Below are 16382 nucleotides of genomic sequence, written 5' to 3' on the forward strand. Positions count from 1 at the left end.
GGCTGGTTATGGGGGTTGAACACGGTTAAGAAGTTCTACTTTCTATCTGGTCTGTCTCTCTGTGTCCTCAATTCTGCTCCCTCTATGTTGGTGTCACTCTTGGACAGATCTCTTCATGGAACATAGAAGGACATTCATAAAAGTGAACCTAATCAGTTGATAAAAAATAACTTCTTCCTTTTGGTGGCCCTTGTAGCTCTCGGCTCACATCAGCTAATAATTCCAGGGGAAGAGGAAGAGGGACTTTTCCAGCAGATTCAGCCAATCCCTGGGTTGAGTCTGTTGGCCTGGCTTTGGGCACATGCCTAGTCCTAAACCAGTCACATGGCCAGGGAAACGGACTAGCCAGACTAACCTGGCCTTGAGTGGCCAGGCCTCTGTCATGTGCTCGCCCTTGAAGTGCCAGCAGTGTTATTTCCACCCATACCACATGGATTGAGAGTGGAGGAGAGGTGGTTTCCCAAAGGAAAACCAAGACGATGTAACTAGAAGAAAATGAATAGATGCTAAACCGACAGAAACAACAAATGTCCACTATCTCCACTTGGACATGGCCTTTGGGCAATTCGCTTCAGCTTTCAAAGCCTCAGTTTCCTCCTCTGCAAAATGGGTATAATGACCCCAGGGCATAGCATTATTGCAGACACCCACAATAAGCGCCGCAGAGAGCATCATAAATGGTCATTAAAGCGGCCCGAAGACTGGGCTCCAGTAACCTCGCCTGTTGCTCATAAATCATCCCTCAGTTAAGATGTGGCATTTGGGGGAGGGAGAGGGGCAGGGCAGGTGGAGTACAGGTGTGCGGAAGTGCTCCGAGAACTCTGTGGTGCCCCCGGCACAGTGTGTTCACAGCTCATTATTAAACCATTCCAAGTTATTGTTCTTCTCTGCTGGGACTTGACACCTACAAAGTCAGGTCCTCAGTGTCTTCCAGCCCTGGAAACCAACCCTACGCTCTAAGCTGCTCGTTAATGCAGCTCAGGCTCTGGCACTCACTAAATCAACCCTGTTTAGGAGAATTCCAATATTCTGGCCTCAGAGGAATACGTGATCCCTGAAATATAGACTCTGTCGAGTTCCTTTAAGCATAACTGATTCTTGGCGTTTCTCTCCAATTCCATTTCTTTTTCCCCAGAGAGAATTAATAATATGGCCATTGATAAAATTCTACACCATCTCTGGGGCCAGCATTAGGGATAAAGATGATAAGGATAACAATAATGGCAGTGGGACTTTGCTTTCGCATCACGTCCAAATTCCTTAAACCTTTTCCCGTACTTAACTCATGCCTCCCCGGCACCCATCACTCTAGTCAAACCCAACTTCTGGCCAATCCATGAACGTTTCAGGCTTTTTCAGGCCCCCAAACCTTTGCCTGTGCTGCTCCTGCTGCCTGGAATGCCTTTCTCTTATTGCCCAGCACACCTTTCAACTTTCAAATCTCAGCTCAAATGTCTCCTTATTTATTCATTTAGGGCCCATTGTGTGCCAGACAATGTCCTAGGGGCTTGGCATACGCAAGTGATCAAAACAGACACAGTCCCTGCCTTCATGAAATTTCCATTCTAGTGCAGGGGATGGCCCAATAAATAAAAGGCTTGATGAGTAAGATAAAGTAGAGATTATTAGTGAGCGGTTGGGAGTGTGTGTGTGTGTGTGTGTGTGTGTGTGTGCATGCCTGTGCACAGGTGCACGCACAGCTTGCAATTTTAAATAAGATGGCTGGGGAGGACCTCCCCGAGAAGGTAAGATCTAAGACAAGCCTTGAGGAGGTGAGGAATCTGGGTATTTACCTGGGGGAAGGAATGGTGGGTCTAAGGCCCTGAGTGGGCACATGCTGGGTGTTGCGGGTACTGGAGTGATGAGGAGGAGGGTGGAGCAGTGGGAGGTGGTCAGAGACGTGGATGGAGGCCCAGTGGGCAGGGCCTGGTGGCCGCTGGGACCCGTGCAGAGTCCAGAGCAGAGAAGTGACATGATTCGACTTCCCCTTCATCAGGACCCGCGGCTGTAGAAAGGAGAACAGGGGTGAGGGCGGGAGCAGGAGGCCAGTGAAGGGTCCTGAACCAGTGTGGTAGCGGGTAAGTAGGGAGAAGTGGTCAGATTTTGGATACATGGTATTTTTCACATGGAGCTGATGGATTGGACGTGGAGTGGAAGAGTGAGTTAGTGAGTTACGCTTCGAAGATGATTCCCAAGGATTTGGGCCTGGCCGTGCCCTCAGGAGCCTTCCCTGTTCCCTCCTTCAGATCCTTGGCATCACATTTTATACATTTTGCTATAATCACTTGTCTCTCTTTTCTCTTTTTTTTTAAATTATTAGCACCTTTAATTATTATTTATTTATTTATTTATTTATTTATTTTGGCTGTGTCGGGTCTTCGTTTCTGTGCGAGGGCTTCCTCTAGTTGTGGCAAGCGGGGGCCACTCTTCATCGCGGTGCGCGGGCCTCTCACTGTCGCGGCCTCTCTTGTTGCGGAGCACAGGCGCCAGACGCGCAGGCTCAGTAGTTGTGGCTCACGGGCCTAGTTGCTCCGCGGCATGTGGGATCTTCCCAGACCAGGGCTCGAACCCATGTCCCCTGCATTAGCAGGCAGATTCTCAACCACTGCGCCACCAGGGAAGCCCCCACTTGTCTCTTTTTTTTGGCCTCAGACGCCCTTGGTAATCTGATGAAAGTTATGGACTCTCTTCCCAGAATAGTACCCTTGTGCATTCAATTGAATCGGTGTCCCCAGAGCCCCCTGCAGGCCATCCCCCATATTAGGGACCCCTGGCCAGTGTGTGTTGCTTGACTGGGTACATGAAAGCAGGGGGTGCCATTCACACCGCACACAACAGGAATGGGGGCAGAGTTGTGCAGATCGGCCCCTGGCCGGTGGTTGGGTACTGTCTACAGGCACGTTGGAATCTGAATGCACGCTGGGTCAGTCTTTTGTTAAACCCTCATTGCATAGGTAAACAGCCACACAGTAAACACTTGATCAGTGTTTGCTGAAACACAGTGATGATAAACCTGGCGCTTTCTAAGCTTCTCCTACCTTTGTGGGATGCCTTAAATATTAATTAATGCCTCCGCTTTATAGCCTGAGAAATAAAGCCTCAGCAAAGTGAAATATGCCGTGCTGGGGAGAGGTCGTGTCTGGTGTCTGACCAGGGTGAGGGTTGACCAGGTGGGTACTTGGTCAGCCTTGGCAGTTATCACGGAGCTGGATGTTGTTGAAGCTGAGACCCGGGCCCAGGACTCCAGGCTTCCCACATGATGGTCCCCTCCTTCCCCAGCTCTGTGCTCCAGGAATTTATAATCCAGCTGGGGAATCAATAAGAAAAAGAAAGAAACAGATCCTAAATTACTTCTACTTTTCTCCTAGTTAATCCTTAGAGCAGCCCTGCGAGGTAGACCTTATTACTATTCCCTTTTTACAGATGAGGAAACTGAGGCTCAGAGAAGGTAAGTAGCAGAGTTCAGGACTCACCTCCAGGTCTCCAAATCCCTAGATAATGAGTGAGCAATAGATATAGTTAAAGGCTTACAATGTAGCACTTAATTATATATGATTTCACCCTGTATTGTATATAATTTAATACTAATTGCAGGGTTTCAGAATGAGCTGAAGTGAGCGGGGATGAGAATGGTAGGGGAAGGCTTCGTGGAGAATTGGGGAGCTGAGCTGGGCCTTGGGGAGGATTTGGGTGGAGGTTGGAGGGAAAGGGAATCGAATGATTAAGGCATCAGGATAGCAATGAGCTGGCTGGGAGTGGGGAGGGGCCAGGATAGTACTAGTTAAATAATAGACCTCCATAAATGCAAATGTAACTAACGTTCATTGAGAACTACCCAAGTGCCAGGTACTGTGCTGTGGCTTTTTTATTGTTACTGCATCCAACCCACCTTTGACCCTGTGAGGGAAAGACAAATCCAACCAGACAGGTACTATTATTACCTCCATTTGATAGATAAGGAAACAAATAGCACTGTTGTGACTTGGAGCCAGGCCTGGACTCCAAAGCGCACATTCTTCGCAGCTCAAGTTCAGTGCTGATCTGATTAGAGGTGGGCGTATTGTGAATAGTGGGGAATAAGCTGGGCTGGTCTAGGGCCTTGCTGGCTAAGTGTGGCCCCCGGGCATTGCCTGGGAGCTTGTTAGAGGTGTCGGCTTGGGACCCTTCCCAGTCCCACTGAACCAGAACCTGCATTTCAGCACAATCCCCAGGTGATTTGTGTTCGCATCAGCATTTGAGAAGCACGGGACTGGTGAGGAGTTTGGCTGGATCTATGCCTGAGCTCTTCAAATCTTCCCTATGACATCTCCCTGCTGGCAGAGGCGAATAGATGTATTCCCGGAGGGTCTGAGGTAAGAGCCCAGGACAGCCCACACCAAGCTGAGATTTCTCTGGAGTCTCACATTTCATCCAAACGTGGCATTGACTCTTCCATTCCGTACCATAATCTATCGGTGGTCATTTTAATATCTCAAAATGGTATGTAAGTTGCCATGGAGCAGGATCCCTATTCCGGGAAGATGCATGGGATGGGTTTCCTTGTATCTTAAACGGGGCAACAATGACCACTTCAAGGGCTGCTGCAAAGATCAAAGGAGAATCACGTACATGGAATTGCTGCGTCAGCTGTCCGCATCGTACACATGTTGTCGTGGAAGGAACTGAGAATCCTCCCCAGACCCAGCGTCCCGCAACCAACCGGCTGTCCAGAGGGCGGAGGTCGCAGTGCTTTGCTCACAGCCAAGGTGAGGCAGGGCTCAGTCCCAAGGAGGACGAGGGAGCATCTCTGGGCATCTCAGGAAGCCAGGGAAATAGGAATAGGAACACCTATTGCTCGTTTGTTTAAATTTCTTACGATTTCATAACATCACCCTTTCTTATTGTTCCCCACTTCCCGACTGGCCAGATTAGCTAGGCCGGAAAACCCCAGGAAAACCCAGAGGCTTCAGAGACATCAGGGTGAGAGAAGATGGGAGTACAGCATCCTATCCCCAGGTGGCCCAGAGAGAGGGGAGCCTGGGAGGAAAAGTGGGGGTGACAGGGAAAGAGGGAAGCAGACGGCCACAACCTGGAGTCCTATAGGAAAAGGGGAGAGCAGGGGACTGGGCTTTCAGCCCTGGGCTAGCAGTGACTCTCTGGCCTCCCCCATCCAGGGGACCCGTTTCCTTGTGTCGGAAGAAGAGAAGCCAGAGGGAGAGAGACCCAGAGAGGTGAGATGGAGAGACAGTGACCATCACGTCCAAGGCCAAGGAGGAAGGGAAGCCAGAGAAGGCGCAGGAGGGAAGGGAGGCTCATCCAGAACCGCAGAAGCTACAGGAGGGGAATTTGGGGACGGGTGGGTGGGAGCAGCTCCCCATGGCCCGGAGCAGTTGAAAAGGATGAAGTTGGGAAGCGCTATTATATTTGCTTAAGGAGGTTATGAGTCACCCTTGGGGAGAGAGTTCTGGTAGATTAGTGGGGTTAAGGCCAGATTTTGAGGCGCTAAGAAGAGAATGATGGAGATTCTTTTTTTTTCTTCTTCCCATGATAATCGCTAGGATTTTTACACAAACTGTGTTTCTCTTGCAAATGTCTTACTTGCCATTTAACACTTCATCCCTGTGACTTGTGACTAGAATGAAGCTGATATTGTCCCTTTAATCCATTCCTTGGCAAAAAGTTAGTTAAGAAACACAGAAAATTACAAAGCATTGTTTACAGTATAATCCTTTTGTTTAAAAGAATGTGTGTGTTTGTGTATTTATAAATATGAATATATGTATATTGTAAACAAAGAAAAACATCTAGAGAAATATGTATCAGATTGTAATGGGGGTTTTACTGGTATATACATGTTGCTTTTAATATGTATAGTTTATTATACATTTATTATCCCTCCATAAAGCTGTAACAAATTCTAATAGGGGTTATCTCTAATGTTCAGGTTACGGTATATGACTTATAATTCTTTTGGCTACAAAGGACAGAAGCTCAGCTGAAACTTTAAAGAAATAACTAAGTTGTTCCAGTACTTCTTCAGGCATGGGTGGATCCAGGGGCTCAAATTATGTCATTGGGAATCTCTCTCTCTCCATCTCTGGGATCTGCTGTCTTCTTTCTTGACTTCATTCTCGGGCAATTCCAGGCCTGCATCTCATCACTTTAGCACCCCAGTGGAAAGAGAACAGCTTTTTCCCCAGGAGTATTAGCAAAGTCCCAGGGCTGACTTTCAAGGGCCGTGCTCAGGCCATGGCTCATCCCTAGACTAGTGAATCGTTGTGGCTGAGGGAAGTACTATGTTGATGGTTGAGACCAAGGCCAAGGTCATGTGACCCAAGAGGAGACCAAAGGAACTTTCATGGGTGTCTAAGGAAGCCAGTGAACTGAAAAAAGGGGGCCGAATGGTTCCCCCAAAGAAATTCAGAGTTCTGTGGCCGGAAGAGGAAGCAGGAAACCACAAATGTCTGCTTTAAAGGAGCCTTCACTCTAGGGGTCATATATATATATATATATATTTTTTTTTTTTTAATTTTTATTTATTTTTGGCTGTGTCGGGTCTTCGTTTCTGTGCGAGGGCTTTCTCTAGTTGCGGCAAGCGGGGGCCACTTCATCGCGGTGCGCGGGCCTCTCACTGTCGCGGCCTCTCTTGTTGCGGAGCACAGGCTCCAGACGCGCAGGCTCAGTAGTTGTGGCTCACGGGCCTAGTTGCTCCGCGGCATGTGGGATCTTCCCAGACCAGGGCTCGAACCCGTGTCCCCTGCATTGGCAGGCAGATTCTCAACCGCTGCGCCACCAGGGAAGCCCTGGGGGTCATATATTTTTGTAATGACTGAGTTGTTCATAATAAGCATGCGTTTTTCTTACAATGGCAAGAGAAAGATGAGCTTCCCCTCTTAAACAACTGATCTGGGTTCCATCTGGTTGGGACAACTGAGATCACAAAATCATGAGTGTGGAGAAAACAGTAAAGCCCAAGTCTTCCCAGAGTCCTTGATTTTATAGGACATGGGAGGAAAGAACAGTGGCAAGGCTGGGGAATCGACCTTCTCCTTTTCGTAGATTGTTAGTTGTGTATGTTCAAGACCCAGTGGGCCATCAGACAGTCTCTGGGGCTCTGGGTCACCAGGGTGATGCGCCCAGGGAGCTGGGCCTTCGTCAAGGTCAGCCTCTCTGCCTCTCGTCCTCCTGTGTGGTGTGTGCTGTACCCAGGCTTCAGTAAAGCTTCCCTGCATTCCGATATCACACCGCTCTGTTTCTTCATTTCAGGGTTACACTAAGGACATGGTGACAGACTTTGATGAGAAACACGATGAGTATTTAATATTGCTCCAGCAGAGGAACCGGTAAGATGAAGCCGCTCAACGGCTGCCCTTAATATTAACCAAATCAAAATCCTATTTAGATTTATTAACAGCATGCAGGCTCTTACACACGGGAATGGGGTGCAGTCACCCTCCACTCAGAAGCTTGGAATAATATCTGCCATCCCAGTTCCTATTTCTCCATTCACTGATTTAATTGCATCTTTTGATTGAGCTGTAGCAAACTGTTTGACGTGTCAGAGCCGCCTCTCGCTTCCCTGCTTCGGTTCTGGGAGAAGCTGGGTTTGTTATGAAAAGCTAGAATTTGGCAGGGCCTGTGCATTAGTCACCTGAATAGGCCAGCCTGTGATCTCACAGGCTTTGAAGGTCCCTGGAAATCTGAGCCTGTAATCATGCCTTGTTGTGTAAAGGAGGAGTCCTTTTACACTTGTGTTTGAAGTTGGTTGATGTCATTTAAAGTTAAGTCAGTCCTGATTTTGACTCTGGAGTGCTGGTTCTTACAAAAGCCTGCAGCCATGCCATGTGTAGTGACTGGGGTCAAGGTTTGTGGTCTGGTTTGAAAGAGAGTGGATATCGTGTCCTCCGTGCCTTTGCAGGGCTGCGCAAGTTCATTTGCAGTTCACTGTGGTTTGTCTTCAGGCCTGGAACCTTACAGAAAGCTGGGTTGGCAAACTCCGATGCTAGGAGGGGACAGGCAGGGAGTGAAGCTGGCTCAGTGGGGACAGTGGGCACCTGGAACTCTCACGGGCCAAGGGGTCCATATCCTCCAAGGTGGCCAGAGAAGCTGGAAATGTGGATTTATGTGGTGAAATCTCCTGAGTTTTAAAATGTTGGTAATGAATTCAAATCAAAGCACAAAACAAACAGAGGAATACCGCAGGCCCCCCAAACAGATCTGCAGGAGGGGGAAGGATGGGGGTACTAATGTGGGGCTTTGTGTTGTGGTCTGGGCTTGGGGTCTTGTAGGTAAGAGGGTCTGTGGGTTGTTATTCTGAATGTGAATTCAGCCCTTGTCTGATGGGCTGGATTCCTGGTGCTTGTCAACTGGGGCTCCGGTGGCATGTCGCATGGGGCAAGTTTTTATGGTGCGGGATTGTCCCATGTGTTGTAGGAGTTTAGCATCCCTGCCTACCCACCCCTTTACTTAATTCCACTAAGACCCCCAGTATCTGTGACAACAATACCTGCCCGCATTCCAGATGCCTCCTTGCAAGGTGGTCCCGCCCCCAGTAGAGAACTTCTGAATAGATCAACTCTCCAGGACCAGCCAGAAATGCCAGGCAACATCCCATGTGCCCAGCCGCTCTGCACTCATCTCTCTCTGTCCCAGGGGCAGCCTCAAACCCAGGCTTGTGCTGATTAGACCTATGTGGGTTTTTATCATCATTAATGCCAGGAACAGAATGTTTTTATTCAGTTTCCGGCAGGCTGCTGGTGCCACTGAACACCTGGGCGATCACTGAATCATACACATGTGACTTGTCTGGGAGGAGAGTGTCATAGTTCCTTACGAGCAAATTGCTTCTCATTAATCGAGAGATCAATACGTGCGTGATCAAAGGGCACCGACAAGTAACATAGCTGAACAGATCCAGAGATGAGGTTGCAGCACAAAGGCCATTAAAAAATATGTCAACATGGAGCTGCCATAAAATTTGGGGGATGTGTTGTCACCAAGAGAGAGCTGGCTTGATGACAGGAAATTAGAAAGTAGAGCTAGAACACCTCCAAATGGAGACCTGCAGAGTGGGAGTGCCCCTGAGCTGTCATCAGATGAAGCCTGAAAAGGCACTTTTGCTGGAGTGCCAGCTGTGTGGCAGGCACCTCAACCCCATCATTTCGTTTTATCCACACACTACCTGATGAAGCCGGTACAGTTATTGCACCCATTTTACAGATAAGGAAGTGGAGACCAGGACAGCAAGCAATTTGACCACGGTCATGCAGCCAGGAAGTGGTGGAGCTGGGCCGTACTTTCTTATTTATGTTTTGTTTGACATTGTCATCAATAATCAAAAGGAGAGAAACCTGCCAGGGTTGCCAATGGCTCTAAGTTCACTACGGAGGAGTTTTATGGGAATAAACTGAAATTGACTTGGAAATGTAGTTACAAGACTGGGTAGAAAACCAGCCTCTGAACTTTATATTGGGCATAGAGGAAGGTGAAAACCCGGGCTGCTTATCTGCGTTGCCTTGTGACCCAAGAAGGGGGTGTGCAATCACTGGGCTGAGTTCTTAGACATCTGCCCAGAACACAGCTGCCCACAAGATGCTGGTGACATTATTCTTCTATTCATTCAGCAGGATTCCACTGAGTACCTTCTCAGTGCCTAGCATTACCACTGGTATGAAGGAGAACATTGCAATGAGGGAGACACAGACTGTATTAGTTAGTGCTCCTTTGCTTGAAGGGACAGGAACCCAAGGTAAATGACTTTAAACAACGAAACGTATTGACTTGTGAAATTAACAAATCCAGGATGATACACTGGCTTCAGGCATAGTTGGATCCAGGCACTCAAACTGGGCCACTGAAATCAGTCACTCTCCATCTCTCAGTTCTGTTTTCTCATGTTGGAATCATCTCAGGCAGGTACTTCCCTCACAGAGGTCAAGGCAGCCACTGGAAACCCCATACTTACATCCTACCTCAAGGGGAAGAGAACACATCTTTCCTAATAGTTCCAACAGAAGTGCTGAGGAGGGCCCCCGTTGGTCTGGCCGGGGCCCCGTTCCCATCCCTGAGCCAGTCGCTGCCCTGTGCCTGGTGGGGGTGGCAGGGTCTGCCTGGCCACTCCTGGGCGATGATGTGAGTCTCACCCAAACCACGTGGAGTAAGAGGAGGAGTGGAGCAGTTCCCAAGGGGAACCTGAGGGGCTGTGTTTGGAAGATGGGGGAGAGTTGCTGGACAGGCAAAAAGAACAGGTGCCCACCACACAGCCCTGGCCCTCAAGGAACTCCCCAGGCAGCGGCACGTGAGCACAGGGCCACCTGTGACTATGCCAGAAACACAGAAAGTGATCACATGCTCCAGGAGAGGACCGGGGAGAGTGGGGAAGGTGTGGCAGCCCTGGTTCACCCCCGTACAACCCTCACCCAGAGGATGCTTAGTGATTCTAGTCGCTCAGCTTCAGGAAAGATGTAATCATGGCCAACAGGACTCATGAAAACGCAACCAGAATCATCAAAGGGCTGAGATATGAGGAACAGTTAAGAGCTAACGGCTAAGAGGGGCTGTAATATACGCGCTAGATGGTGGCAGATCTAAGATCTAAAAATCCAGCAATGGTATTTGCTTTTTGAAAAAGGTTGTTTGAGGGACACTTATAGGAAAACGTACCCGTATGAGAGGTGAACCCACTGCCCCAAGAGGAGATTCAGGCAGAAAGAAGAAAGGGGAGAACCAGCACCCAGGGCAGGCCTTGCACAGGCCAGTCTCTGAGCTGGAGATTCATCTGGTATCCCCTTCCATCCTCATGAGCCATAGGCATCCTTGGTCTCATTTTACAGAAGAGGAAACAGGCCCCGGGAGGTGTAGGGACTTGCCCAAGGTCACAAAAGCTGGGAAATGGCAGAGCCTCCAGTACGGAGCTCTGTCCTCCACCCACATGGATGGGGGGTGGTGACATCCTAGAAGACAAATCACAGAGCCTGTGGGCCACCAGGTTCTGGGAGGAATGGCAGGCTCTTTGCACCACTGCCTTCCTCCTCTCCATCCTTCAAGGCTGCACTCAAATGCCACCACCTCCAAGAAGCCCCCACCTGGGAGCCACTGCTTCTCCTCTGAACTCTCCTTTCTTGGAGCCCCTGCGGCATGATGCCTGGTGAGGAGACAAGCAATGGCACAATGATGTGGCTGGGAGACAGGCTCTGGAGCCTCATGGACTGGAATTTAAATCCTGGCTGCTTCCTCGGCTCTCTGACCTTGGGCAAATTCACCTATAAAACAGATCAATGGTAGGAACTTAATCCCTGGGCCAGTGAAGGATTAAGCAGGACAAGGTGCTTGGCGGTCCACAGTAAGCCCACCCATCCAAGTATACTTTCTCCATCATCATCAATCATCATCATCATCATCATCATCATCATCATCATCATCATCATCATCATTTTAATGATAAACATGCCTTCTCAAATGATGTCCAGATAATCCTTGAATGCCTGACCCTTAGAGAACCCCTCAGTTGACCCTGGGAGTAAATGAGGTCCAGAGGAGGCACGTGGCCAGCCCACAGTCACACAGTAACTGTGGCGCTTAGAGACCGAGATGGTTCAGTCAATAAACCCGGTCACAATTAGGCCCATGAACAACACGCCACCTGCCCTTTGAGCTCAGCTAAGTCCTCTCACCACCTGGACCCCTGCTTGTGCCCTGACTGCTCAGCCATCAAGCGTGTCATGTCCCCGGTCACAGTCCCTCACGTGACACCCTGTGCTCTAACTCACAGCGCCTCCACTTCCTCTTCTGAACAAAAGAGCTCTCTGTACAAGTGACCCCAGAGGTCATTACGAGATAAGCGGAAATGATGCCTGTGGCGTGGTTAGATACACGGTAGCTGTATTAGGGTGCGCGTGCATGCCTTCTCTCTCCTGCTGGACCTTGAGTTCCAGAAATATTGAGAGTATTCCTCACCGTTCCTCACACTCATCGTGGACCCCACACCCAGGGGGCAGGAAGGGAGAATAAACAGGCACCCAGACACTGTTCCATAGCGGGAGGCAGGGAGACACGTGCTCTGAAACAAACAGAATCCGTAAGGGAATAGAGAGTGACAGGGCAGCAGGTGGCTGGGGGCTCCATCTCCGAAAGGGCAGGGACTTAATCTGATTTTTCTGAATCCCCGACACTAAGGGCAGCTTTTTATGCACAATAAGCTATCTGTTAAAAAACACCCACTTTTCTTTGATGCCACGTGTGTACTGCTGATGTGCTCAGCTGCAGCAGGGGAGTTCCTTTAGTGATTCCTTTCACAGTCTGAATAGTTATCTCCCCATTTATCAGTTTCATAAATCCACATTTTCATAAATCACTCTGCTTAAAGAGAGACCTCTGTGGAGCGCCAGCCACAGAGCCTGGGTAACGGGATGCCACCGTGACCATTAAGGTAGCATCAGGAGACAGGGCGGTCTCCGGAAGGAAGTTGAGGCAGGCACTCCCTGGCTAGGTGGTCAGATTTTCTGCGTGCCGCCCCTCCCTGGGCTCCCTGTTCTCCCTCCCCGGGGACTGTTGGTACCCACTGCGCCCTTTGATTGTTTGCTCCAGAGAATGCAGCTACTGCCGTGTTTGGAAATTGTCTCTTAGTTACTTGTGTTTTCCTTCTGTTTTATGCTGTTGCCCAACTATCAGGCATCTCCCAGGCTTCCGAGGCTGGCAAGAGATAAGCAGTCTGTAATAAATGTTCCTGCCATGATTGGCAAGATGGATGTATCAACCGTTAAAGAAACATTTAAAAAGCAAACAAAGAAATCACCAGTACTACCACCACCCTCCCTCAACAGCTGATTTAATTTTCACATTTATCAACCTCCACTCTGGGTCCACAAACACACTTTTTTCCAACTTTGCACTTATCACATATATACCATTTTTATCCTGCCTTTTTCACTCCCCACTGAACAGATCACAAATAAGCCCCTATGTTTCCATAGACTCTTCATAATTTTAACAGCTGCATGAGATCCCGGCTTTCACTTCCCTAGTGTTGGACATTCGAGTTGCTTTCATGGTTTTGTTATGACTGAATGCTGACCATTGTTCCTGATCGGAAACAGTTTGCTCACTGGGCAAAGACCAAGCAAATGGCATTTTCTGTATTTTCATATTACTTCTGAGAAGGTCCTCTGAGTTTCCAGCAATGTCTAAGTTTGCCAGTTTCAGCTTGCTAGCTTTATAAGTCGCCTTTGTTGTGGTGAAGACTCTGGAGCCACATTGCTTCAATTTGCATCCTAACCCTGATGCCATACTAGCTGTGTGACCTTAGGCAAGTTACTTAACCTCTCTGTGCTCCAGTTTCTTTATCTATTCAATGAGGTTAAGAAAAGTAATTACCCACAGGGTTGTTGTAAAGATTAAAGTCTTAATACAGTCAGTCCTTATTATTCACAGATTCCATATTTGCAAATTTACCCACTCACTAAAATTTATTTGTAACCTCCAAATCAATACTTGCAGTGCTTTTGTGGTCACTCAAAGACACATGCAGATGGCAAAAAAATTGTAGCTGCCCAGCACACACGTTCCCAGCTAAGGTAGAACAAGGGAACACTCTGCCTTCTTGTTTCAGATCTTACACTGTAAAGTGTCCTTTTCACATTTTACTTAGTGCTGTTGTAACCGAAAGTGGGGTCCAGCTGCTCACCACTCAAAAGCCAATAAAGAGGCCAGGTTGGTGGAAAGGAAAGTTTGCTTTATTTCAGATGCCGGCAACCAGAAGGGAGGGTGGACTTCTGACCAAAGGCCAACTCCCCCCACACTGACAATCAGTGGGCAAGAGCTTTTATAGACAAAGGAAGGGGGCTACAGGCAGAAACAGAACAGTCAACTCTTGACAGCCATCTTGAAATTGGTCCTGCGGTGGTCTGACCAGCATCATTTGATTGTTTTAAGTACAGTTAATCTTCAGTTCCAGGGTCGGTTTGTTCCCATTTCCTTGAGGCCAGTTCTTGGAATTGTGGGAGCTTATGTCATGGCTACAGTCTGGTCATCAGGTAGTTAACTTCTTCCACCTAGTGGGGCTTTCAGTGTCTACAAGACAGCTCAGGGGATATGGCTCAGAATATTACCTATAGCCCTTGAGAAGGAACTAAAGGTCTTGTTGGACTGTTTTCCTTTGTTTCTGCATTTTCTCACTTCTCTGATGAAATTTATTCTTTGGCTAAAGTTCTTCCACAGACAAAAGGCAGGCTGAGGACCTGGGGTGCAAAGACCATAGGGTCCTGCTCCATTTCACCGTGTTTTTTATATTTTTGTGCTTTTCATTGATGACTTTGCTGTTTAAACTGGCCCCCTGGCATAGGGGTGAAGTGGTGTCTCGCATTTATTTCTAAGCCCAAGAAGGCTATGATGTCCCTTACGGAGAAAATACACGTGTTAGATAAGCTTCCTTCACTCATGAGTTGAAGTGCTGCTGGCATGAGTTCAGTGTTATTGTATTAAGTATATGTTAAATAAGGCGCCTTCAAACAGAAACACACATAAAGCAAGGTTTTGTATTGATCGGCTGATGAAAATGTTGTGACCAGAGGCTCACAGGAACCAAATCCTGTATTTTCCCCTAGGAAGAGTGGTTCAGTATTCACTAATTCAGTGTTTGAGGCAACTTTATAGAACATAACTATTGTGAATAATGAGAACTGACTATATGCAAAGCATCTAGAACCGGGTTTGGCCTTCTACCCTTTATGTGATTACCATTACTATTATTTTTTAAAATTTACATTTTGCTAATTTGGTGGGAACTTACTTAATCACTGAAGAGGATGCACATTTATTGCCACGATGGTTGGTTGGTTGTATTTCTTCTTGTGCGGAAATAACTCTGGTTTGTGCGGGGTGCCTAAAAGTGTCTGTAAAGGCGCTGAAGGGTTTGGCGTCACACGGGAGCAATTCCGAAGAGTACACTGCACACCGTTTACGGCAGTGAACGTCAGGTCTGGGGAAAAAAGGACCAAGCCAAGGTGCGAGGTTGGGCTTTAGAGAAAGCTGAACAACGGACCCGGCCATGCTCACGCCAAGACCCTTTTAGCCAAAGGGTGTGATCATCACATCATTAATCTTGAGCAAAGCCTGCACGGGTGTATTTTTAAACTGCATCAGAATATAAAATAATGACATTTGGGATATCAGGGGGTGAGTGTTTGAGAACACATTTATTTCCTGAAGCCAAAAATCAGTCCACCTGGCCTGATGACAGCCGTTTCCTGATGTGTGTATGTGTTCCGTGCAATCTCTCTCACAAAGGCTTAGACCGCGTTTTGTTACACGTGGAACAAAGTGTTGCTATCCACGCAAAGTAGAGATGCGTGAAATTGGGATCATCCCTGGAGATCCGGGCTGTGTGTAGCAGCGTGCACACGCGCCTGCTTTGTCTCAGCCACCTTGGGGCGAGGCTGGGTGTCCAAGGTTTTGCTAACGTATGTCTGAGCCTCAGAATGACAAGCAGAAACACCCCTGCAGGGTCCGGAACAGCCTCCCCGTCGCTGCTCCTGCATGTGTGTAATGGGCCTCTCAGGGCTGTTTATGGATGAACAGCTGGGCACCCGCCACCCGCCCTCTGATTAGAGACGCTTGGCTGTCAGAGCAGCAGGTCCCTCCCCGCGTGGGGGTGGGCGGTGGCCCAGGCTCCTAGAATGAGAAGCCAGCAATCGTTTCTCTTCCAGGATATTAAAGCATTTGAGAGCCAAGGACCCCATGCAATTGAGGCTGGAGCACCTGGAACACGGGTTCTCTGTCTACGTCAACGGGGCCAATTCTGAACAGAAGACATCCCCTCGGAAAGCCGTCCACTCCAGCTTCTCCAGAAGTGCCTCCCACGCCGAGGGGACTCACGGTGAGCACAGGCCAGCAACAGCTCTGCGGACAAATTAGGGACAATGGAGCCACGCCCCATGCACAGAAATTGGTTAACCTATACAAGTTAACTCTACCCACTTGGCCAGAAAGAAAGAACATGAAAGTGTGAGAGAGAGAGAGAGAGAGAGAGAGAGAGAGAGAGAAATCCTTTTCCACTTCTTTTTAAACTAGTCTCGGCCTCCACTCCCCCAGGGCAGAGGTGGCCAGAGCAGTCAATTCCTGGCTTTTACATTTCCTAGGTCTCATGTGCCAGTCGTTTAAGGAAATGTCAAGGATAATTTTGATTATACTTGATTTTCACTCACTATGTCTTAACTTCAGTACCTAACCCCTGTGATAATTGATTCCACTGTTCATGTCTGAATTTAGTTAATACATACTCTGCAGACTTTAAGTGGATTTCAGGTGTCCTATAATAAAGGACACATGAAATAAAATCTGGGAAGTGGCCTAGAAGGCACCCGACCCAGTGGCTGGCCCCATATAGGCACCGAAAATGATTTGGTGGT

At 48.3% G+C, this 16382-nt stretch overlaps 1 protein-coding gene across 7 annotated transcripts in view; it reads left to right on the plus strand.

Moving 5' to 3' along the window:
• The window catches only part of KATNIP (katanin interacting protein), a 194908-nt gene that overhangs the window by 40939 nt on the left and 137587 nt on the right, over positions 1 to 16382 (plus strand). For 4 of the 7 annotated variants that reach the window (XM_068524184.1, XM_068524186.1, XM_068524189.1 and 1 more), the window contains exons 3-6: positions 4200 to 4352; positions 4576 to 4745; positions 7246 to 7322; positions 15681 to 15850. In XM_068524184.1, coding sequence (XP_068380285.1) covers positions 4644 to 4745; positions 7246 to 7322; positions 15681 to 15850 — 349 coding nt within the window. In that variant the 5' untranslated portion in view covers positions 4200 to 4352; positions 4576 to 4643. Of the gene's footprint in view, positions 1 to 4199; positions 4353 to 4507; positions 4746 to 7245; positions 7323 to 15680; positions 15851 to 16382 lie in introns of those variants that run through there. The other 3 variants (XM_068524188.1, XM_068524190.1, XM_068524185.1) reach the window with 2 other exon arrangements.

This window comes from Eschrichtius robustus, chromosome 16 (assembly GCF_028021215.1).
Source record: "Eschrichtius robustus isolate mEscRob2 chromosome 16, mEscRob2.pri, whole genome shotgun sequence".
NCBI lineage: Eukaryota > Metazoa > Chordata > Mammalia > Artiodactyla > Eschrichtiidae > Eschrichtius > Eschrichtius robustus.